This window comes from Malania oleifera, chromosome 5 (genome assembly GCF_029873635.1).
Source record: "Malania oleifera isolate guangnan ecotype guangnan chromosome 5, ASM2987363v1, whole genome shotgun sequence".
Classification (NCBI taxonomy): Eukaryota; Viridiplantae; Streptophyta; class Magnoliopsida; order Santalales; family Ximeniaceae; genus Malania; species Malania oleifera.
In genome coordinates this window covers 29,591,391-29,614,132 of record NC_080421.1, presented here as the reverse complement: position 1 = coordinate 29,614,132, position 22,742 = coordinate 29,591,391, and the positions used below count along the sequence as shown (strand labels likewise).

At 37.8% G+C, this 22,742-nt stretch overlaps 1 protein-coding gene across 1 annotated transcript in view; it reads right to left on the bottom strand.

The window, feature by feature from the left end:
• The window catches only part of LOC131155741 (formin-like protein 14), an 86,097-nt gene that overhangs the window by 11,196 nt on the left and 52,159 nt on the right, over window positions 1–22,742 (bottom strand). The window contains exons 16-17 of the mRNA XM_058109115.1: window positions 18,611–18,679; window positions 18,460–18,526 (exon numbers count right to left, since the gene is read on the bottom strand). Of these exons, the coding sequence (XP_057965098.1) occupies window positions 18,460–18,526; window positions 18,611–18,679 (136 nt within the window). The remainder of the gene's footprint in view (window positions 1–18,459; window positions 18,527–18,610; window positions 18,680–22,742) is intronic.

Sequence of the window (22,742 nt, the reverse complement as noted above, 5' to 3'; positions counted from 1 at the left end):
TCAAGTCAAAAATAGGAAATTATCCCCCTCATGTTAGTCCATACCCATGTTTGGGGCCCTAGTCGTCTCACATTAAAGTTGGTATTTCGATACTTTGTTATATTTGTCAATGACTACACTAGGATGACTTTGTTGAATATAATGAAAGAATGTTTTCAGTTGCTTAGTATCTTTTGTTCCCAAATAAGGACTCAGTTTAGGAGCCGTTTGTTATCATTGTCAAAAATTAAAAAAAATGAAAACCAAAAATGAAAAATAAAACCAAAAATAGAAACTGAAACTTAAAAATGTTAACCTGTTTGGTCCTATCACTGAAAAACAAAAACAGAAAACCTGTTTGGTTGCTTGTTTTCAATTTTTTTTTTTTTTTTTTTTTTTTTAAAAGGGAAAAAATCACGTTGAAATAGAGGAGAAAAAAATAGGTGGAAGAAAAGATTATGTGAGGGGTGGGGGAAGCATTGGCAGCAGTAGGAGCTTGCAATTTCTGGGAAAAGAGAAACTCTAATTGTCACCACACAAATTCAACCGCATTTACAGGAATTTCAGCCATGATTTGGGTCAAAGACTTCAAACTATCAGGAAATTGACCCAATTGCATTAAACCCAAAACAAGCTCAATCTTTCAAGATCAAAGAACAAAACCCTCACATAAAAAAATTGTTTCCTTCACTCGTATCAACGCTGTCCTAAAATCAACACTGCAAACCAAATTTCATGAAGATTTGCCCTTCCTCTTCCGACAAGCCACAACATGCGACCCTCTGCTGCATGAAGAGGCGGGGGCTGCTGTGGGAAGAGCAAGCCCTAGACATGAGCTTGAAATTGAAGAAAAAAACCAACAAAAATGGGTGATGAATACACATGGGATGGGAATCGAAGTGAAGAACCACGACCATAAATTTTAAAAGCAGCACCTCTCCTCCATTGCACCATGTAAAACCCACTCACTTCAGTGGTTTTTTATTTTTAAGGAAACCAAAGAAACGATTTCTTTGAGAGCTTTAAAAAAAAAAAAATGCAACCAAACACGTTTAAGTATGGGGATTTGCATTTGAAGAAAACAAAAACGAAAAAAAAGAAACGAAAACGACACCAAATGTGCCCTTAACATGCCAATTAGGATACTTCACAGTGATAATGCTAAGGAGTACTTCAATACCTAATTCACTAATTGTATGACTAACTCTGGAATGATCAGCCATCTTGTGCCCACAATCCACAAAAAAAAAGGAGTTGCAAAGCAGAAAAATAGACATATTCACAAAGCCACTCATACCCTGTTGTATCAAATGAATACCCCAAAGTTTTTTAGAGTGATGTTGTGCTCCCTACTTGCTTGCTCATCAATAAAATTTCATCCTCTATCCTTGGCAGTAAAACTCCATATTCAATTATCTTCTCTAAGGCTCCTTTATTATCACTTCCTCCTCATATATTTGGACGTGCCTCCTTTGTCGATTAGAGTATTAGTTAAGTCCAGGAATGTATAAGTTGGATCCATGTGCTATCAAATGCACTTTTTTGGGCTAGTCTTTTGCTTAAAGAGGATATTCATGTTAAGGTACAACTTTACACCAATTCATTATCTCTTCTAATGTCGCCTTTTTTAGGTCTACACCATACTATTCTGAGTCCTTGAGTTCTATTGACCTTCATGAGTCCCTTCCTCGTCCTCCTACATCCTCGTCTAGTTTGAGTCCTCATCGCTTGGATCATCTCAATTTGCAACTGTTTACACTATGATAAGGAGGTGAGCCTCCTTCATCTTCCACTTCCACAAATCTAGTTACCTTGCCAAATGATCTATTTCCCAAGTTGATCCTCCTATTGCTAGTCGGAAAGATAAACGCACTTGTACCCAACATCCAATCTCTAATTTTGTATGTTATGATCTCTTGTCGCCCTCATATTACTACTTCGTTAGTACTTTGTCTTTTGTGGTTCTTCCAAAATCTATTTATAAAGCTCTGTCCCATTACGGGTGGAGGATTGGAATGGTTGAAGAGACACATTTGCTACAACATAATGATACTTGGTGGTTGGAACCTTTTCCTCCTTATATGTCTATGGTTGGTTGTCGTTAAGTGTATACCACCATGGTCAATCCAAATGAATTCATGATTCGTTTGAATTCCTGCCTTGTTGTTAAGGAATATACTCAAGCATATAGTTTGGATTACTTAGACATATTCTCACCGGTTGTTCATCTCCTTAGCCACAACCTATGTGAAGAATGCTTTCCTTCATAATGATCTTCAAAAGGACTACATGGAGCAACCGACAGTGTGTCAATAGATCACTTCGTATTTTATAGCAATACTTCATATGGTAGGATTCTTCTTATTGTGTATATGGATGATTTTGTGATTACTAGTGATGACATTCAAGGTACTTAAATTCCAAAGCATTTTAGATTGAGTCTCACGGTCACTCGATCAAATATATCTTTTGCAACAAGTGTTGTAAGTTAGTTTCAAATATCAAATGTGCACTTACTAGAGGTTTCTTATATCAGGATCGAGGTCACACTTATGTTCAGGGATATATTGACACAAATTCGGGCATGTATCCACCACTCGGTACTATATCTTTGTTGGTTGTAATGTGTCTTTTTCGAAGAGTAAAGAAACAAACTAGGGTGGCTAATTCAAATCTTGAGTTAGTGTATAAGGCCATGGCTCGCACTACATATGAACTCATTTAGTTAAGGAACATATTGGAAGAATTGGGTTTTCCACATTCTCAGTTTTTGAAGTTGATGTCTGATAATCAAGTTGCTATTCATATTGCCTTCAACCCATTCTTCCATAGGCGGAAAAAACACGTTGAAGTTTAGTGCCACTTTGTTCAAAAGAAACTTGTGTGGAAGCTTATTACAAGCACTCATGTGAAGTCTGATTTGCAACTTGTTATTTATTCACTAAGGCCTCAGGAGGTGCTTGTGTTAAATTCATTTGTAACAAGCTAGGGGCATATGATGTCTATGCTCCAGCTTGAGGGAGAGTGTTAATGGTTATTTTGGTCATTTAGCATTATTAGTGTGTGCTAGTGTTTTTTCTTTATAACAAAAGAAGATATATTTGATAAAAAGAAGAGAAGGTACAAGAGAAACTTGTGTGGAAGCTTATTACAAACACTCATGTGAAGTCTGATTTGCAGCTTGCTTATTTATTCACTAAGGCCTCGAGAGGTGCTTGTGCTAAATTCATTTGTAACAAGCTTGGGGCATATGATGTCTATGCTCCAGCTTGTAGGGGAGTGTTAATGGTTATTTTGGTCATTTAGCTTATTAGTGTGTGCTAGTGTTTTTTTGATAACAAAGGAAGGTATATTTGATAAAGAGAAGAGAAGGTACAACATGCGGGGGTAAGGAGTCCACCAAATAAGGAAAAAAGAAAAAAGAGAAAAAACAAAAAACAAATCTCACAAAAAAAACTAAACAATATTAGCCAAGGAACCCCCTTTTGAAACCCTTTCCATCATATAGTCTTCTATAGAGCTCTTCAAATTCGCCAATTCCCTTTGTCCCTTCATCTTTCGACTTTTACCACCATCCATATGCACTTCATTTGTCACTCAACTTTAAATCCATTTTATCCAAAAGATTTTGAGCTTCTAAGTCCTTCTTTGGAATCTCCAACATGGGTATAGGCAGAATTCCATCCCTACATTGTAACTTGTTCACCAACAAATCATTATCAAAAATAGAAACTCCCTCCAAGCCTTCCAGTGGGTGCGTAAGGACATACAATTAATCCCTTTTTCATTGTAGGAATAAAAAGTGTACCCATATTGTTCTCAAATTTCGTCCAATAACAACCCTCCACCAAAATAAAATTCACTACTATTATCACTCTCTAAACCTGAAATCCCACCACTTCTTTACCATCTTTCCTTTACTAACCTCATTACTACCTCCAGCCTTCTTCTTAGGCTTTTGGGTCTTCCACAATACTAAACACTCCTTTAGAATTTCTCCTTAGTAATTTTGATACCGTCTCACCAGAATTTTCTCTCTTTTCTTCAAAATCCTTCTTCATTTCAGCACCCATTCAAGCTGCCCTCCTACAAGCATAAACCTTGTCACCCTCAAATCTATCAGCATTAAGATGACGATTGTCAAAGTTCTCCTCAAACCTAACTTATTTTCCCATCTTTTCTACACCACCTTCTAATACCTCTTCAAAATGTGACACAATTTTAACCCCACAAACTTGTTACAAATATAATCTGCCGCTAGAATTCTGAAAGTGTTGGTCATTCCAATTCAAATCTCGAAGGATTGGATGCTGGATTTGGATTCCATTAGCAGAATGTTAGATTCCTCCTTCCCTATACTCATTTTCTAAGATCTAAAGCCAAACTTTAGACCTGCCCTTTAACCAGAAACTATAAGTACTGATGTTGCCATTTCCGCATTCATGGGCCTGAATACCACCTTGACACTTTTTCTAGAAACTCATATGAGGAAGAAAAAAAAAATACCTCCTTTTTCAATAACTTGGGCCAGGTCCAAAACGAGTAATATAAAACCTGGATCAACTGTTTTTGCCACCTCCACCCTGAAAGCAACCCTAGCCACCTCTATGATTATCAAAATGCCATCCAGAACCCTAGATTCCTTCACAGTCTGGTTGATTGATCATGATCAATTTGCAATGGCCCCAAGTTCGTAAAGATGCAGCACACCTTCACAGTGACATACAAATCTTCTTTCCCGGCCAACACACCCTGATTTCCAGAATTAATTTGGCTACTGCGACCTTCTCCTTCCCTCTGTTTACCTTCCAGCACCACCTTACTCCACGATCTTTGGCATAAAGAACTATCAGCACCAACACCTCCAGAATTATCATGAAGAACCTTTGCTATCTCACAAAACTCACTTGAGAATCTTTGCCACCCGTCGCCATTAGCACCTCCAGGAATAAGAACTAAGAATTTCTTTCCTTTCCCCCCCATCCCTGATTCCAAATACTTTCCCACCGTCATCCACCTAATCGACATCCAACACTTGGCCTATCCTATTTGAAAATTTCAAAATCCCTTTTGCATCCAACCAAAAGAAGAAAAACCACCAGCAAACCAGACCACCGTTTCTTTAGAAAACCTAACCCACCTATTTCAAGAGGCATTATTTTTTACCACAAGCAAATATGAGTTCTCCCCAACCTTGTCTAATCGAAGATCGAAGGATTTCCTTTCGATCTGAACCAATCATTTCAGCATAGCCTATCACCTCTCTCACCTTCACCATTCACTTTTGTCGGCCATATTCAAAGAATGGAGAGTGAGAGATACCCCCCTTAGTAACAAAAAGCAGATTCGAAAGGTGCAACAAGTGAAAGAGAGGAAATCAGGAGTGAAGGAGCGTAAAAGAGGTTTAGAGTTTTCATCGTGAAAAAAAGAAAAGGCAAAGGAAGAAGGAGATGAAGAGGAGAGGTAAAGTGAAGTTCCGAAGTGAGATCAACCAGCCAAAGAAGATCCTCCATGGTTACAAGCTCGGAGGAAGGTAATAAGCTTGGAGAGACATCACTACCTTTCTCTCAACTCCATGGTTGCATGCTTGGAGGAAGGTGTTAGCTTGGGAAGGCATCACAACTCTGAGATGTATATGTGCTAGTGTTATGTTACTAAGCATTAGTAAGGGAATTATGGTCATTAGCATGTGCTTGATGATGTGTTTAATTTCTAAACAAGTTTTGTCGTACTGTCACTCTTATTTTTATGCTAGTTTGTGTTTAATTTTATTATTTATTAAAGTTTTGATTTATTTTGTTTATTTTTTGTTTAGGAATAAATAAATTAAAGGAGTCATGGGACAAGTAGGAAACTTTCATTTTCAAATTGAAATACCCTTCATCAAGAGTCCTTCTCAAACTCAAATTCCACTACCAAATTTCCTGAAACACCCTTCAGTATTTGGAGCATAACTTTTGCTAGAAAACTCCTAAAAGGGCGATCTTGGTATTTATGGAAAGCTAAAAAAAAATCCTACAACTTTTGTGTTAAAGATTTTCAAAGTTGGGAAGATCTCGATAGAGCAAATCGCACATCGAAGCGGCGGCAGAAAAGGAGGGGATTTGAAGCTAGAAAGAAAAAAAAAAGAGGATTTGTTTCACCATTAGAGAGGAATTTGAAGCTTAGAAAAAGAAGAAGAAGAGAGAGGCCGAATTAGAGTTGTTGACGATCGAAATTCTCGATCTACATACAATTTTCTTCTTACTTCTTTCATCTTCTCTTTGTACAATTTTCATTATGAATTCTAGAATCATCATGGTTTATTTTGATTCTATTATGAACTAATTGCTATTGCTAAGGCTACGATGTAACCTCTCCATGACAATTCCGAATCTTATTTCTATATGAGCATAATTTTATCATTCCTTTTGAGTATACATCATTGAGTTTAATGCTTTCAATTATCTGGCCAGTAGTTGAATGATTTGTTGTGCATGTTAATTAGAGAGATGATGCATGTAGTTTAGCTTCATATGATGTATGCCATGAATTGAACGAAAGACAGGAATGTGCTAACATGATTTGTGCGACTTTTATGTGAAATATTATTAATCTTAATATACTCAAATGCTTTTAAATTCGCACAGACATATCGCGGGTTATAGTATGTTGGGTAATTCAAATTCTACTCAAGAGAGGGTCTTAGATAAGTTAGAATATTTTGCCATCAAATAGGATGATAATTGTTGATTGCATGATTAGGATTTGGGATTGGATTGGTTAGGTGAGTCAGATGCCTTAGTGTTTTCTTCTTGGGTGAAATCTTCTTCTTTTTAAGTATTTAGTTGATTTAATTGTATTTGTTCTTATTTTATTTTTCAGATTCAAAATCCACCACTTTTATTGATTTTCAAATAATTTAGAATTAGAATAATTTCAATAGTTAATAGGTAAATAGTCCTTGTGGGTTCGACATCCTTCTTTATCACTATATTACTTGTTACGATTTCGTGCACTTGCGAATTTTCACAACACTTGACATATATTCTAAACAGAGGACGAGACGTATCTTGGTGACTACTGACTAGGTCTTTAATTTTACCCAATTCTTCAACAAAATAAGCTTATTGATACACCTTTGAACTCTATGATTAAGTTAACCACGGAAAATGGTAAATCGATGCCAAATTTGAAGAGTAGGTAGTTGGAATCTAAATTATCTCAAAGTTACCAAAACAGGCATTGCATTTGTGCATGATGTTGTAGTCAGTTATTAGATAGACCTCAAGCTTGTGACTTGTCAGTTGTCACTGAACGTCATGCGCACCTTGAGGTATCTCAAAAGCACAAGCTCAAGGACCATTATGTCAAAACCATGGCCATACCTTCAATCCAGAGATATTCAAATACAGAATGGGCTATAACTCAGTCATACAGATGACCTACCACTGGGTATTGTGTTTTTGTTGGCGGAAATTCAATCCCTTCAAAGGGTAAGAACTAAGAACAGCCAGTACTTGCATGTTCTAGTGCAGAGTCCAAATAAAGAGCCAAGACTCATGCTACTTGTGAATTGACCTGGTTGAGGAAAATTTTCTCGGAGTTTGGGTTTCCACTTATCACCTATGGAGTTAATATGCAATAATTAAACTGCTGTCCATATTGCTTCAAAGTGTTTCATGGGAGAACAAAGCACATTGAAGCTGATTGTCACTTTGTCACTGTCAAAGAGAAACCTCTAAATGAACTACTCAATACTAATGCAAAATCAGATGATCAACTTACTAATTTATTCACAATCTTTAGGAGTGCTCAGTTCAAATAAACTTGCAACAAGCTGGGAACACGCGTTACAAATCCTCTAGCTTAAGGGAGAGTGTTGAAGACATTGGTAAAAGGGTAATGTTAAGAGTGGTATTTATGCCCACTGAGTAATTTTTTTTTAATAACAAAAGAAGATATCATTAATAGAAAGAGAAATTACTAGAGGGAGAATGAGAAATCTCCAAAGACTCTCCAAGACTAAACAAAAACGTAAAAAATGCCCAAGAAAAAATCATCCAGTCAACGTGCACCTCCAATCTCTTTGCAGCTCCTGAAAACTTGCCTCTTTAAAAAAATCTACAACAAAGAGATCAAAAAAAAAAATTTTTTTTTTCCCAATCCCACATCTGATTTAATTTTCCCCCAGAAAATATCTGAGTATTACGTTTCACCATAAACCCCATAATACTGAGAAAAAACCACACTTCCATAAGTTGCCCTCTCCTTTCTTCTACCAAAACTTGCAAAAGATATTTCTAAAGGATCTTCCACCGAGGGAGGATGGACCCAGCTTTCTCGCACAACGCCAAAAAGCATATTCCAAATACTCCATGCAAATTCACATTGCAAAAGAAGGTGAAGAGTTGACTCAGAGTTCTTGTAACAAAGCACACATACATCGGGAGAGAGAACCTTCATAGGTCTCCTAATTTGCAACAAGTTATTGGTATTTCTTATTAAGCACAACCAACTAAGTGAAAGCCTTTAAGGGGGAACCTAAGCCTTCCAAATAGTGGAGTGTAGCGAGAAAGAGGAGTTGGAAGGAATCAAAAAGCAAGTGTCCCTCCCCAAAGACAGACTACTCCCACTCAATAAAGATATCAAAGATGACAATTCCACCATCTCCCTATCGTTTAAAGGTCTTCTAAAATGAAGATTCCAGGAAACAAAAGGACTACTCAATTCGCCAACAAGAAAGAAATGACTTTATTTTGTTTAGAACTAAGATGAAATATATAAGGGAAAGAAGTAGAAAATGGTGCCCCCAGCCAAGGGTCTTTCCAAAAATGAATATAATAACCCCTACCCACCTCAAGTTTAGTGTGAGGGACGAAAGAAGGATAATCTAAGAAATGGATCTGCACAAACTCCCCTAAGAGCATCTTAAATTAGCATTGATATCCCATTTGTTCTCATCCAACCCAAACTTACTTCTTATTACTTCATGCTAGAGGGATGATTCTTCTAGAGGGAAACGCCATAGCCATTTAGCCAGAGGAGTGGTGTTTCTAGACACCAACTTGCCAAGACCCAAACCCCCATCCTTTTTAGATCTACAAAGGTCATCCAACTCACCAAATGGTCCCTATGACCTCCTCCCCCTGGCCGAACCACAAAAACTCTCATGATCCTCTCATGCTTGCTAGCAATCCCCACTAGAATCTTGAAGACAGACGGGAAATATAATGGGATACTAGCAAGACAAACTTGAATCAAAGTAATTCTACCCCCAAGAGAAAAGAGGACTCCCTTCCAACCTTCTATTCTCTTTGTCACCTTTCCACTATCAAGTTCCAAAACTTGTAGCTATAGGGTTACCCCCCAAAGGGACACCTAAGTATGTCAAAGGCCAATCCAAAATACGACACCCCCCACTTCGTTCGCCCACTACACGCTTAACTGGCACATTCATAGCTGCTAAACCAATCTTCCCCATATCGATTTTGAGCCTGGACACCCTCTCGGAAATAGGAAGAATACCCAAAATACACCTAAAAAAGAGACTTTGATCGTCTGCAAAGAAAATGGTGTCATCAACGAACTGAAGATGCAAAAACCACCCCCCCCCCCCCCCCTCCTCACCTTTAGACCTCTAACCAAACCCCTTTACACCGTCCTTTCCACCATCCTACTCAAAACATATGCTACAAGAACAAACAAAAAACAGGATAAAGGGTCTCCTTGCCTAAAATTCGTCCAAGCACCAAACCAGGAATTAGGCGCACCATTCACAATTACCAAAAACAACAAATTAGACAAACAATCCCTAATCCAATGGCGCCAACGAACACAAAAACCCTTTATTGTAAAATATCTATCCAAAAAACTCCAGCTCACTCTGTCATAGGCTTTCTCAAAATTTAGTTTAAAGACAAACCCCCTCTTCTTATTCCTATGGATATCCTCCACCACCTCATTGGCAACAAAAATAGCATCCACATCTGCCTCCCCCCAATGAACGCGCTTCGAGTACTAGAGATGGTATTATCAGGCACTGAACTCAACCTATTAGCTAATACTTTAGTAATAATCTTATACACACTAGAAATAAGACTAATAGGTCTAAAATCCTGCACTTTAATAGAATTAGATTTCTCCGGGACCAAGGCTATAAAGGAGGAATAAATCTCTTACTAATGACCATTGTCAAAGAACTCGCTAAAAACTGTCAACAAATCCTCTTTTACTATATTCCAACAATCTTGAAAGAAAGCAATGTTAAAACCATCCGGGCCAAGAGCCTTGTCCCTATCCATCACAAAAACCACCACCTATCTTCCTCCTCATCAAAAGGTCACTCTAACCAACACATTTGATCAGCAAATATAGGGTTCCAATCTAATCCCTCTATCATCAGCCTACAATGATCCTACTCCGAATACAAGTTCTAGAAAAAATTTGAAATAATAGAAGCAATATGACCTTGTTTATTAGAAACTATCCCATTTGCAATAATAGAAGCAATATGACCTTGTTTCTTAGAAACTATCCCATCCCCCACATCTAACTCCCTAATAAAATTCTTACTTCTTTTCTCATTAGCTAATCTATAAAGAAAGAAGAGTTGCAGTCACTAATGTAGGACAAGAAGCAAGACCTTAGGAAGATCCTTGCTGGAGAAAAATTAAGAAAGTAGGGTAAAGAAATTGTGGTGTTAAGTTAGTAGTTTATTATGTGTGTAGTTTTCCTGTATTAGGATTATTTATGTTGGAGTATTGTTTGTAGTAATTGTGTATTCTAGGGGTATGTTTGTAATGCAACGTACTTTTAGGGGTATGTGTGTAATTTCATGTGTTTAGAGGCTTTCTTATAAATAGTGTGTGAAAGCCATGTTGTAGGCAGTTGATGAATTTGAATTGAATTGAACAAGAGTTCCCCCCCTGGTATCTCCTCTCTCCTCCCTTCCCCTTCCTTCCTCTCTTCTAATTTCTCCATGGCTGCAGAACCTTGATGCTGCCCCTGCATCATTTGGTATCAAAGCCCAACTTCGATCTCCATTCTTCCATTTCTTTTTCCCCTTCTCTCTTCTCTTCTGCCCTGTTCTTCTCCCCCTCTCTTCTTCTCCTCTTCTAATTTTCTCTCCTAACTCTCTCAATTCTCTCTATTTCTGATTTCTTCTCTTCTTCTTCCTTCTCTCTTCTTCTTTCTTTTTCTCTGTTCTGATCTCTTGCTCTGTCCTTAATTCCCCGCCCAGCAGCATTCTGCCCTCTTTCTTCTTATTTGTTTCTCTTCTCCTCCTCTTTTTCTCCTCTTCTTCTATTTATCTCCCCATAATTCCTTAGTCCTCTCGGTTCTCTTTCCTTTCTTGTTTTCTGATCTGAACTCTCACTTTTCTATTCTGATTCTCTGTTCCTCTTCCCTCCTACCTTCTATCTTCTTCTCTGGTCTCTTCTTCATTCCATGCTTCTTCCTCCCTCCTATCTCTCTGATTCAAACTTCTGGTCTTCTATTCTGAAATTTCAGTAAAACCAAAAAAAAAACAAAAAAAACAAAACAAAACAAAAGGTAGTTCTGCAGTTTCTGAACTTTTCGGAAAATTCTAGTTGTGTCCCATTTTTCGAAACCCTGAGTTCCAGACTCCTTCCTACAACACCACCCATCCCATTGAAAACAGAACCCCCCAAAACCCTCACCCTCAAGTTTTCATCACCGTCCGCCCACTGGAAGAAACCCCATGTGCCGGCCAAACATACTCCAGCTGTCGGCCTTCAAGAATCCCTAGTGTCTTGTGTTTTTCTCATCACACCGCCGCCACCACTGTGCTCCCCACCCACTGATCTGCAGTTGCCTGAAGTTTCATCACCAGAATCTCGCTGCCACAGACTGACGTGCCCCGCATGCCGGCAAAGCGTGTGAGAAAGTCTCCCAGAGTCTTCTGCACTTTCCTGTCTAGTGAGAAATTGCCTGCAGGCAAGATATCTTGAGTTTCTACAAAATAATTTGATCTGCAGCTTGATATTTTGATCGCGGACACAATATAGTGTGATAATTTGGCACGAAACCCTAGAAATTGTCACTGCCAACATCAAAAATCAGGTTTTGCTGTAATTTGTGAGTTTTCTTCATGAATTTGTTTCATTTCAGCAGGGCAATGAATATCAGGGTGAATTAAAGAAAGTTTTTGAGAAAATTGGGAGTAAGGCTTGTGGGAAATTGTGTTAAAGGGTTGTGTTATATAGCTGCAGCATGAATATGCATAAATTCAGTTACATGGTGACAAATTATAGGAAAAAGGAATGCCATTTGCCAAACTTTGGGCACAATTTCAAGCTTTTCAAGACCTTTCTCAAATGTCGAGAAAATGTTTGCAAAATCATCATTGAGGGAAGATGTCCGATGAATGTGGTTTCCATATATGGAGTCATTGGTATACAACTTTATTCAGAACTCCATCAAGAACCTTATGACATATCTTGGAGTGATAACATTACCTTACATGTTTATTAAAGATGTTTGGTTCCTATCCAAATGGGTGCTACTTTGATAACATTTGGAGCAGTGTTTTAAAAGGCTCAGTCGAGGCTCGCCTCAAGGCAAGGCATGCTTAAAATGCCTTGAGGGTTGACCTAAAATACCAAATTCCAAAAAGGCTAACGCATTACATGCTGAGGCTTACACATCGTTACAAAAAGCACGCCTTTTGTGCCTTTTTAGTTGAGGCTTACGCATTTGGTGTGATTCTCAAGTTAGAATTGGTTAGAAAATTTTAACTACATGTTTGTACAAAAGGAATGTCATAATATGAGTTTATTTCTAGAACTCTTGAACCTCAACCTTTCCAAAATAATTGGACTTGTATCTTACATCATGAAAATAGTTTGAACTTTGTAATGGTATAGCTATCTCTTCTCTTGATTTATGTCATGTATGCAAGTTAGCAATTTTTGAAAGGCCAACAAGTATTTTGCGAAGTAAATCTAGTTTTTCTTTTTTACATTATATTTGCGATTTTCTTAATTTTTACTTTATTTTAAATATATATAATTCATTTAACAAATTTTCATCTTAAAAAACAAATTCTCAAAAGGTTTACGCCTTAAGGCTTACACCTCGCCTTTTGAGGGTTAAAACGCCTCGCCTTACACCTTCGCCTTTTAAAACATTGATTTGGAGTGATATCATACCTCTGAAGGTTGGCCATATACTCCTTGGTTCTCCTTGATTAGATGATTTGGGTGCAACTCAAGGACATGGGAACACATACGTCTTCCACTACAATAGGAAGAAAGCCATTTGGAAGCCTACTCTACCAACCAACCAAGACAAAGAATCTGAGGTTAGTGATCATGTCAAAGTTACTCAAATTGAAGCCACTACAAGCAAGGCAATGGAAGTGTTTGAAGACATCCAAAGTCTTTCAAAATTGTAGAGTGTCATTCCTGATGAGTTCATTGATGCTAATTCTCAAGTCAAGTCTATGGTGCCAAAGTCTTTCAAACATTCCTATTGTAGTTCATTGATGCTAATTCTCAAGTCAAGTCTATGGTGCTGGCAATGGAATGTCGTTTCTTGTCTCATTCAACCATTGGGTTTCGAAAAGTCCAAGTTTGTTTCTCCCTTTTAATCCTCCAACATTTAAAAATTCAAGGCCGAATTTTTTTCTAACTGGGGGAGAGTTGATGAAGGACAAGAAGCAAGACCATGGGAAGATCCTTGCTAGAGAATAATTAGAAAGAGTAGGGTTAAGGATTTGTGAGGTTTAGTAGTTTATTATGTGTGTGTAGTTTGCTTGTATTAGGATTATTTATGTTGGGGGCTTGTTTGTAGTAATTGTGTATTCTAGTGGTACATTTGTAATACAACGTAGTTTTAGAGGTATGAATGTATGTAATTGCATGTGTTTAGAGGCTTTCTTATATATTGTGTGTGAAAACCATGACGTAGGCAATTGTTTATGAATTCGAATTGACCTAAACATGAGTTTTCCCCAGGTATCTCTTCTCCTCCCTTCCCCTTCCTTCCTCTCTCCTAATTTCTCCATGGCTGCAAAACCTTGATGCTGCCCCTGCATCACATCCTTAACCCATTTGAATTTGGTCTTTTGTCTCCAACTCATCATTTCCTGAAATATCACCTCTTCTAGCTCCTTTTTCAGGGAAAACTCTCCAAATCTCCTCACAATCTGCAATATTACAATCCTGCTCCTTTCTATCCAGTGAAGTTAACTCGCTCAAGATGTTAGATTTTCTAATTCTAATGTCACCAAACACCTCCTTATTCCAAACTTTCAACTTTTCCTTCAAGCGTTTCAACTTTCTCATGAAACAGAAACCACCCCAACCCTTTCCAAATCCTCTCCCCAAGACTAACCAAAGGTTTGAAAGCAGCATGATCCAGCCACATATTATCAAATCTAAAAGGCGAACGACCCAAAGACACCTTACTGGATTCCAACAAGATTGGAAAATGGTCAGATGTAGTCCTAGGAAAGAACGTGAGAAAGGTTTAGAACTTCAACCTCCACACGCTGAAAAACAAAAACCTATCAAGTCTGCTAACCACCGCTTTAGCCTCCCCCCCCCCCCCCCCCCCAAAAAACAGACTAAGTAAACTAAATGTTCCCCAAGGGAATATCTTTTAAACCACAATCCCTGATAAGAAAATCAAAATTCTGCATGCTAGGTGTTATTCTACCACCTCTTTTCTTCTCACTGGGGATTCTCACTGCATTAAGATCACCTCCCACGATCCACCTAGGGGAGCAGAATCCAAAAACATTATACAACTCCCAAAAAGAACACCTAAGAGTCGGTCCAATAAGCCCATACACAGAGGAAACCCACCATTGACCCCTCCCTCGCACTTCGAATAACACAGAAAGGGGGAAAGAAGAACACAAAGTGTCCAATTTGGAAATATTTTGAGAACTAGAATGCCACCAGAAGCATCGCACGAGAATAAGAACTCTCACTCCCCACTACAGCCCCCCTATAAGCTCTTAACAACAACAACACCCCCACCCCCCCCCCCCAAAAAAATAAAAAATCGAACTCATCCAATTTAGTCTCCTAGATAAAGACAATATTCAAAGTATTTGCCCAGGAATTCCTTTATCAAACTCCTCTTCCTAAAGCCCCCCTGGTCCTCTTACATTCCAACTAACAAGCTTCATTGTTTAACTCGCTTACCCGCCTGGCCAACTCCTTTACCGCACTCGTGATTAATAGAAGGAACTAGATTTTCAAGCTCTTTCTCAATTTTCTTTTTCCTTCTTTCACAAGTCCTAGGACTAAAGCGCACTGCTAGGGAGTGACAATGCAATGGGGAAAAGGGGGAGTGAGATACTACTATAATTGTATTCTCCAAGGATTTGGAATGAATATGATTATCTGTGTTATCGTTTGTATGATTATTCTCTACTAGTTGAATAATACAAGTAGTCCTTTTCATTGTGGGGTTTTGTTGCCTTGGATTGTGATGTCTCTGATTGTTATAGTCTTATTCGGTGTATAAGAATATATTGCTCGTGTGATATCTTATTGTTCCTTGGTTTTCTTGAGTATTAAGACTCACCAGGTGCTCGTGATTGCAGGCTTGAACGTGTGACACTTGGCTGACTTGTCGAGGGAGAGCTCTCAACAAGTGCCACACGGCCCTTACTTGAGTCCCATTTTGGGGGTCCATGACATGCACCTTCACCGGGTGTCTAGCATGATCTAAAAGCTAAAACGTTAGATCTCCAAGGAGTTTAAGTGGGTATATATTGTCTCTCTCACCACCCTCACAATTAAACCCATTATCTTTCCTCCTATTAGAGTCCCCCTTAAGGCATAAATTTTTTGAAGAAAGAATGGATTAGGCAGGAATAGATAAAATATCTTTGCTGATTCTAGACAGACAAGGTCCTTCATAAGACGATCATCCTTCCCAAAAGAACCCCCCCCCCCCAAAAACAACACAAGAAGGATTGAATTATTCATAGGAGAACAAATGAACCCAAGGCTAGTATTAGAAGGCATACGCCCCACCGCCCCTCAATGTTCAAGATTTTCAAATAATAAAAGTTGTAGTTAATGAGATTTATACCTGCTTCAGCATTTTCGAAAGGTGATTGAAGGAAATCTCTATCCGATCGTGGTGATATCGTTACCAACTTGACACCCGTAGCCAATGGTTCCCCCTTGTCTTCTTTACTTTAACTATCCAATTGACCTAAATAGATAATATTATTCTTCTCTATTTCCTGAGGGTTAGCCTCTTGCCTCATGATTTTGCAAGCACTCCTTTCCTAGCATCCAGGAATCTCTAATTTATCCAAATTTTTCAACTGAGAAGAGCCCATATACACGTCCTCGATTTTCCAAATATGTTTCATAAGCAAACCATTATTATCCTCTAACCAGTCTTCCAACTCAATATTAATGTCCTACAAAATACATCTCTATTCGACCTCACAAAGTTGTGATGTATTTTCCACACCTTTTTGAAGGATCTCATTCTTTTTAACCGCTTCCTCAATATCTAAAGATTCTACATTGTTTGTTGCTATCCTCTCTCCTTGAAGTGATAGGTCAACAGCAGGTTTTACCTTTTCTTGTGATGCAATCCGAGAATCCCCCATGATTAAAAAAATGAACTACAATGTTCCAACTTATCAAACACTTGTGCCTTCAAAAAGCTAAAATCATGTTTACCTCCTGGATTCTCCCTCAAACTAGATTTTTCCTTCTCCACACACCCTAGGCCCATTGATCCAGCCCACTTAGAATTTTTTGGGCCTACCGATAAAATAGGCTTCAATACAAGACCTCTTGGCCCACAGCTGACGTAAAGTTGATTATCCAATCTCACAATTTTTGGCCTTCTAATCAAACCACTTATTTTAGGCAGAGAGCTTTCACCTTTCTCCCCTAATCTTTCTCTTTCCAAAATCATGGCCGTACCTTTCTCAAGTGTCTAGCAAGATTCACCAGAGAATTCCTTTTTAATCATTCTTAGCTCCATGCTTTACGACCTCTGCATAACTTAGCTCGTTGGGTAATCCCTTAAGTGTCATAGTCGTTCCATTGCTCTGCTCTTTATCGGTTGAACCGCACTCTCTACACGCCATGCCCAAGAATTTTCGGTGGTTCCTTTTCAAGCATTCCTTGTCCCCTTTCAACAACCTGCAAAAACTCCACCAACTTGAGGCTTCTCTGCCCTCTGGAATCCTCAGCGAAAATCTACCCCCCTGAGTACAGTAGTTTCTCAACTACTACCATTCTTCAAATTTATTTGACATAAATCTGCGATCAACAAACCTCCTGGGACTTTCATCTGCTTAATCCACGATAATTTAGTATTCTGCCCCCAGAACCCTGACATCTGTTCCTAAAACCAGCGGACCTCGTTACTGAGCAAAACAGAGCGACATGTCTTCCTTCCAACCTTCCCCAAGATTCGAAAGGCTCCCAACACCGGAATCCATTCAATAAAGAATAGTTTTCTGTCTATTGGATTTTGGCATCATTGGAACTCCCGTGCTTACTCTGTGCCTTCTTCCTCAACCCTCAGACTCTTAAGGAGTTCAAATAAGCAAAATAAAGGGCTAGAACAGATTACCAGAATTTAGGACTTCTGGGTTCTCAAGTCCTGCTTCCAACAAAAGAAGGCTGCTTCAAAAGGTAAAACTTCGATTCTACCCAAAGTGCGAAGAATTCATCTTTGAAAAGCCAGCCAAAGAATAACTCTGTGAAATGAGACAATAGACCTGATATGGGGCGATGAAGAAGAGTCACAATGGTGGAGTAGTTGTTGTCGCAAGAGGGAACAAGTCACAAACAGAAAAGGGGATTGACTACAGCTGTTCTGCAGCAAAGAAGAAGAGTCACCATGGTGTTGTATATTGTTTTATTCTAATAGAATGAGAAACAGCCTCAGCCTCTCTCTCTTTCTCTCTGACATTATCACTGTTAAGTCTATAATTATGTATCCACGTGCTGTGCACAACATATATAAAATTAGTTACAGCCACTTTGCATGTTTTATCTCAAAAGCTTCCTGACTAATGGTTTTATTATGTTATTTGCTTGCTTTCAGGGTTTCAAGAGATTACTGCAACCTAGGAGACAAAATTTGATATGCTATTCCAAAAAGTGCCAAAACCATGTTAAACCAGCTGTATACTCATCAACCTAAGTGAACACACATCCAAACTTGCAGGCGTAGAGTTAAGGAATAAGTATGTGATCCTGGAAGTGCATAACTGGATGACTGATCCAGATACAGCCCGACAAGCAACACAAAAGCTACCATACAAGCCTGCTTCATGCAAATGAGAAGAGAAATTCAAAATAGGATGCACAAAGAGCCCAGGATTCTTATCAACATTAAAAGAAAAATGCAAACAGAAAATTTGGTACACTTCCAAATGACAGGGAAAGTGAAGCACGTCAAACAACACTCAATCTGGTACAAATTCAAATGACAGTCATGTAAAAGTGAACCAAAATAATGGGAAAAATTGTATCAGACCTTGCTCAAAAGGACACCTAGCAGGATCTTCCCCAAAATATTGGGACAGGGAATCTGCATTTCTCCCCTACAAGACAATGTGCAGGAATAAAATCACCAGTAAACTGAAAATTTACAATCATCAGCAACTGATAGAGTAAAGACAGCTCACCACTTCGGTATACAAGGAGATGAGTGACCTTACTTCAGCTTCAGCAGTATCAAGGAAATTCTTTAAGACCTGAACAGGAGACTTAAAATTCACCCTCAAACAGAAACATACACGGTTGATGTTTATAGATAGCTGCTAAAAAATTACTTGTATACGTAGTGATCTTTGGTAATTTAAATACAAAGTGAATAGGGACATTTATATATCCAGTTATCCATTCACACACGCAAAGAATACATGTTGACTACCATAGACAAATGATATAATAAATAAAACCTCTTTAAAAAAAAATAAACACTCTTAATCTGTGTGTGTGTGCATATATATCCATTCCCTAGTAGCAAGCAATACAAATTTTCTGTGACAATTAGGCTGCTATATACATTGCAAACATTTGAATTTATCATGAGAGCACAATTTTCTTTTAAGGGGACTAACATTCTGTTATGGACTTACTAATGAGCAAATGGATAGCCACCTCAAATACTAATCTGGTAATCAGTTCTGAGATGCATTTGCCAAGACTTCGGGTAAAGATAATTTCTCTTATATGTGTGAAACTGCATATGATATCTATGCCTTGTTTGGGCATGAGTACAGATCTCTCTCTCTCTCTCTCTCTCTCTCTCTCTCTCTCTCTCTCTCTCTCTCTCTCTCTCTCTCTCTCTCTCAAACACATACACACACATTATTCCTTCTTTATGGTATCCATGTCTTGTTTGGGTGCATGAAACTGCATATGCTATCTATGCCTTGTTTGGGTATGAGTACTCTCTCTCTCTCTCTCACACACACACATTCTTCTTTTATATACCTACGTCTTGTTTGGGTATGAATATTGATCTCTTTCTTTATGATTTGAATTTATCAGCACGCGATTTAGCACAAAACAGACGCAGCTAGGAATTGGTTACAAAAGAATCATTGCAATTTTTTTGTTGACGCCCAATTTTGTCAGGAGTCAATTTAATCAAACTTGGAATCAAGGTCTTAAATTTCAATTTTGAAGCTCCAAAAGTACGGAAATTTGGATTCCAATGTCAATTTCGATTTCGAATTCAATTTGAAAAAATGATGGAAATTAGTAGTACAGCCTGGAATTCTTTTGGAAACTTTAGAAATGGTAATAGATGTAATAATGTAAGTTATAGGACTAATATATAATAAATTAAATGCATCTATGTGGTCTTTCTCAAAAAAAAAAACAAAAACAAAAACAAAACAAAAAAGCATCTATGTTGTGTATGAGGTGCATTGTTGTAACATAACGTGTATTAAACATATAAATGAAATTCATAAATCAATTAAATATTTTGCATTATACAAAAAAAGATAATTTCAACATGAATGGATAAATAAAATGCCATTGCTAATAACTGAGTTTAATTTTTTATGTAATTTCAAAAGCCCTTGAAATAATATTTTGTTTCAGTTAAAAAATATATTAAATTAAAGTGAAATTCCACTTTGCATTTAAATCCTCTGCTAATTACCACTTCACCAAAAAGCTTACGTTGTTAGGTTGTGGGCTAATAATGTATATCAAGCTCTAAACACTCCCCCTGCAAGTGCAGTCCAACAGCACATGGATAGAGAAACAAATGACAAATAACACCCATTACAGGGAATATAATAATTTTTAAACACCACACAACAAACACGGGCAACAAGATTAGAACCTAGAACCTCCTGGTAACCAGCTCTTATACTATGTTAAATAATTGGGTAAAATAGAATGCCTAACCTCAATGATAGGTCTCTCCCTCTATTTACAATATATGTCAAGTACATACTCTCCCTTTATTTACAATATTTGTCAAGTACATAAAAATAAACACAATACCCTTACAAACTCACACTCACTAACATAACTCTATTGCATACTAATAATGCTACACAACAAAAATAACCAACATTAAGTTAGTGTCTGCCAACTATTGGTGATTTGTTGCCTAACCTAGGACGGTACAAGAGACTTGTTGGAAAGTTCAATTATCTCACAGTCACTTGACCATACACATATCTTCCAAAACAAGTGTTGTGATTCAGTTTCTCAATTCTTTGAGAAAAATTCACTAGGACAAAGTCATTTGCACCTTCAGATATCTCAAAAGTGCACCAAGGAGAGGTCTCTTATATCAGGATCGGGTCAAGGTCACACTCATATTCTAGGATATACAGATGCAAACTAGGCCACGTCACTTTACAACAGAAGATCCACAATTAGGTATTCTATCTTTTTTGGTGGTAATTTGGTTTCTAGGAAGAGTAAGAAACAAAATAAGGTGGTCAGGTCAAGTGTTGAGTCAAAGTATAGGACTATGGCACAAGCTACATGTGAACTTGATTGGCTAGAGAATATGTTGGAAGAACTGGGTTTTCCACATTCTCAAGTCTCAACCTATGGAGTAGATGAGTGATAGTCAAGATGTTATTGATACTGCCTCCGACCCAGTCTTCCATAAGCAGACAAAGCACATTGAAGTTGATTGCTACTTTGTTCGGGAGAAAGTTATGCTGAAGCTCATCACAACCACCCATGTGAAGTCTAATTTGCAACTTGCTGATTTATTAACTAAAGCCTTGAAAGATGCTTGTTTGAAATTCATTTGTAACAAACTAGGAGCATATATTATATATGCTCTAGCTTAAGGGGGAATGCTATTGGTTATTTCGGTCATTGGTATGTATTTGACATATATTGTAAATAGAGTGAGGGCTCTATCATTGAGGTTAGGTCATCCATTTTATCCAATTATTCAACACCTCATTTGAATTTCAAGGAAAATTCATTTTATAGTTAAAATTTTGACAAGTTTCACTAAAATTTTGAGATTTTGATAAATTTTGGATGATTCATTGAAATTTGGTACGGCGAAAGTTGATTGCCATTTTTCAATTTTAAGGGTGATGGAAATTAGAAATTTCAACAATTTCATGGAAATTTAATAGCATACCAAGAATTTCAATAATGGACACAAAGTTAGTCGGGAGCAATTGATTGGGGGTTCTTTGTCTCTTTCTAGATACTTGCTAGCATATTTCAGGATTAGGCTAAGTTCGAGTTTCGATTTCACATTTTTAGGGCTTGATCCACCTACCAATTTGAATGAGAGTATCCCTAGCTGATTAGGACTTTTTATTGGGAATAGGATGACGGTTGTGCCTAAATCCTCTTGTGGACAAGGAAGGAAGCCCTTCACATTTTAAGGGTGTTTTAGGAAAAGGGGACAATTACGGCAAAACCCTAGTTCCTAGACTCTATAAAAAGAGGCTTGGGGATCTCTATAAAGGGGAATCACACGTAAAAAAAAATGGAGATACAAAAGAAAGAGAAAGGAGAAACCCTGAGGCTAGAGGCATGGCATACTGAGATAAGAGAAGGCTTAGAAAGATCTTGGATTGGTGTTCTTGGGTTTCTAGTGTGTTCTTGAGTGACTTTAGAACAAGAGATCAAGGTTTGAATCTATGGTCCTTATTCTCCTTTTCTCCTAATTATTTCATATGGTTGTCGCTCAATTTGGAATGAATGATCTATGAACAAAACTTAGAATCCACTCTTCTTCTGCATGCACATGAACATATATGCACTGTGCTTTGGCAAAAAAATTTCAAGAAATAGGCTGTTTTAGTAATTATGTGGTGTAAGTAGGGGTATTTTTGTCTTTCAAGCTTTTTTATTAACATATAAAAAGGCATACCTAGAGTTAAATTGAATGTAACTCCAGAAACTACTGCCTCCTCCTTTCTCCTTTCTTCTTCTTTTCTTCTTCTCACCTCCATCTCCAACTTTACAACATGGTATTAGAGCACATTACCAGGAGGTTCGGGGTTATAGTTTCGTCGCTTGTGTTTATTTGGTGGTGTTTAAAAAATTATTGTATTCCCTATAATGTGTTATTTATCGTGTGTTTATCTCTCCACATGCTATTAGGCTGCATGTGTGGGGGAGTGTTTAAACCTTGATATACATTGTTGGCCCACAACCTAACAGCATAACCTTTTAAGAAAAGTGATAATCTAGACCTGACCTATCCTTTGTTGTGGTGCTGGTGAGTCAGTTTATGGAAAATCCCAACAACTACATTGGGATGCTGTAACGTATTTCAAAGGTTCTCTCCAAGTAGAAGTT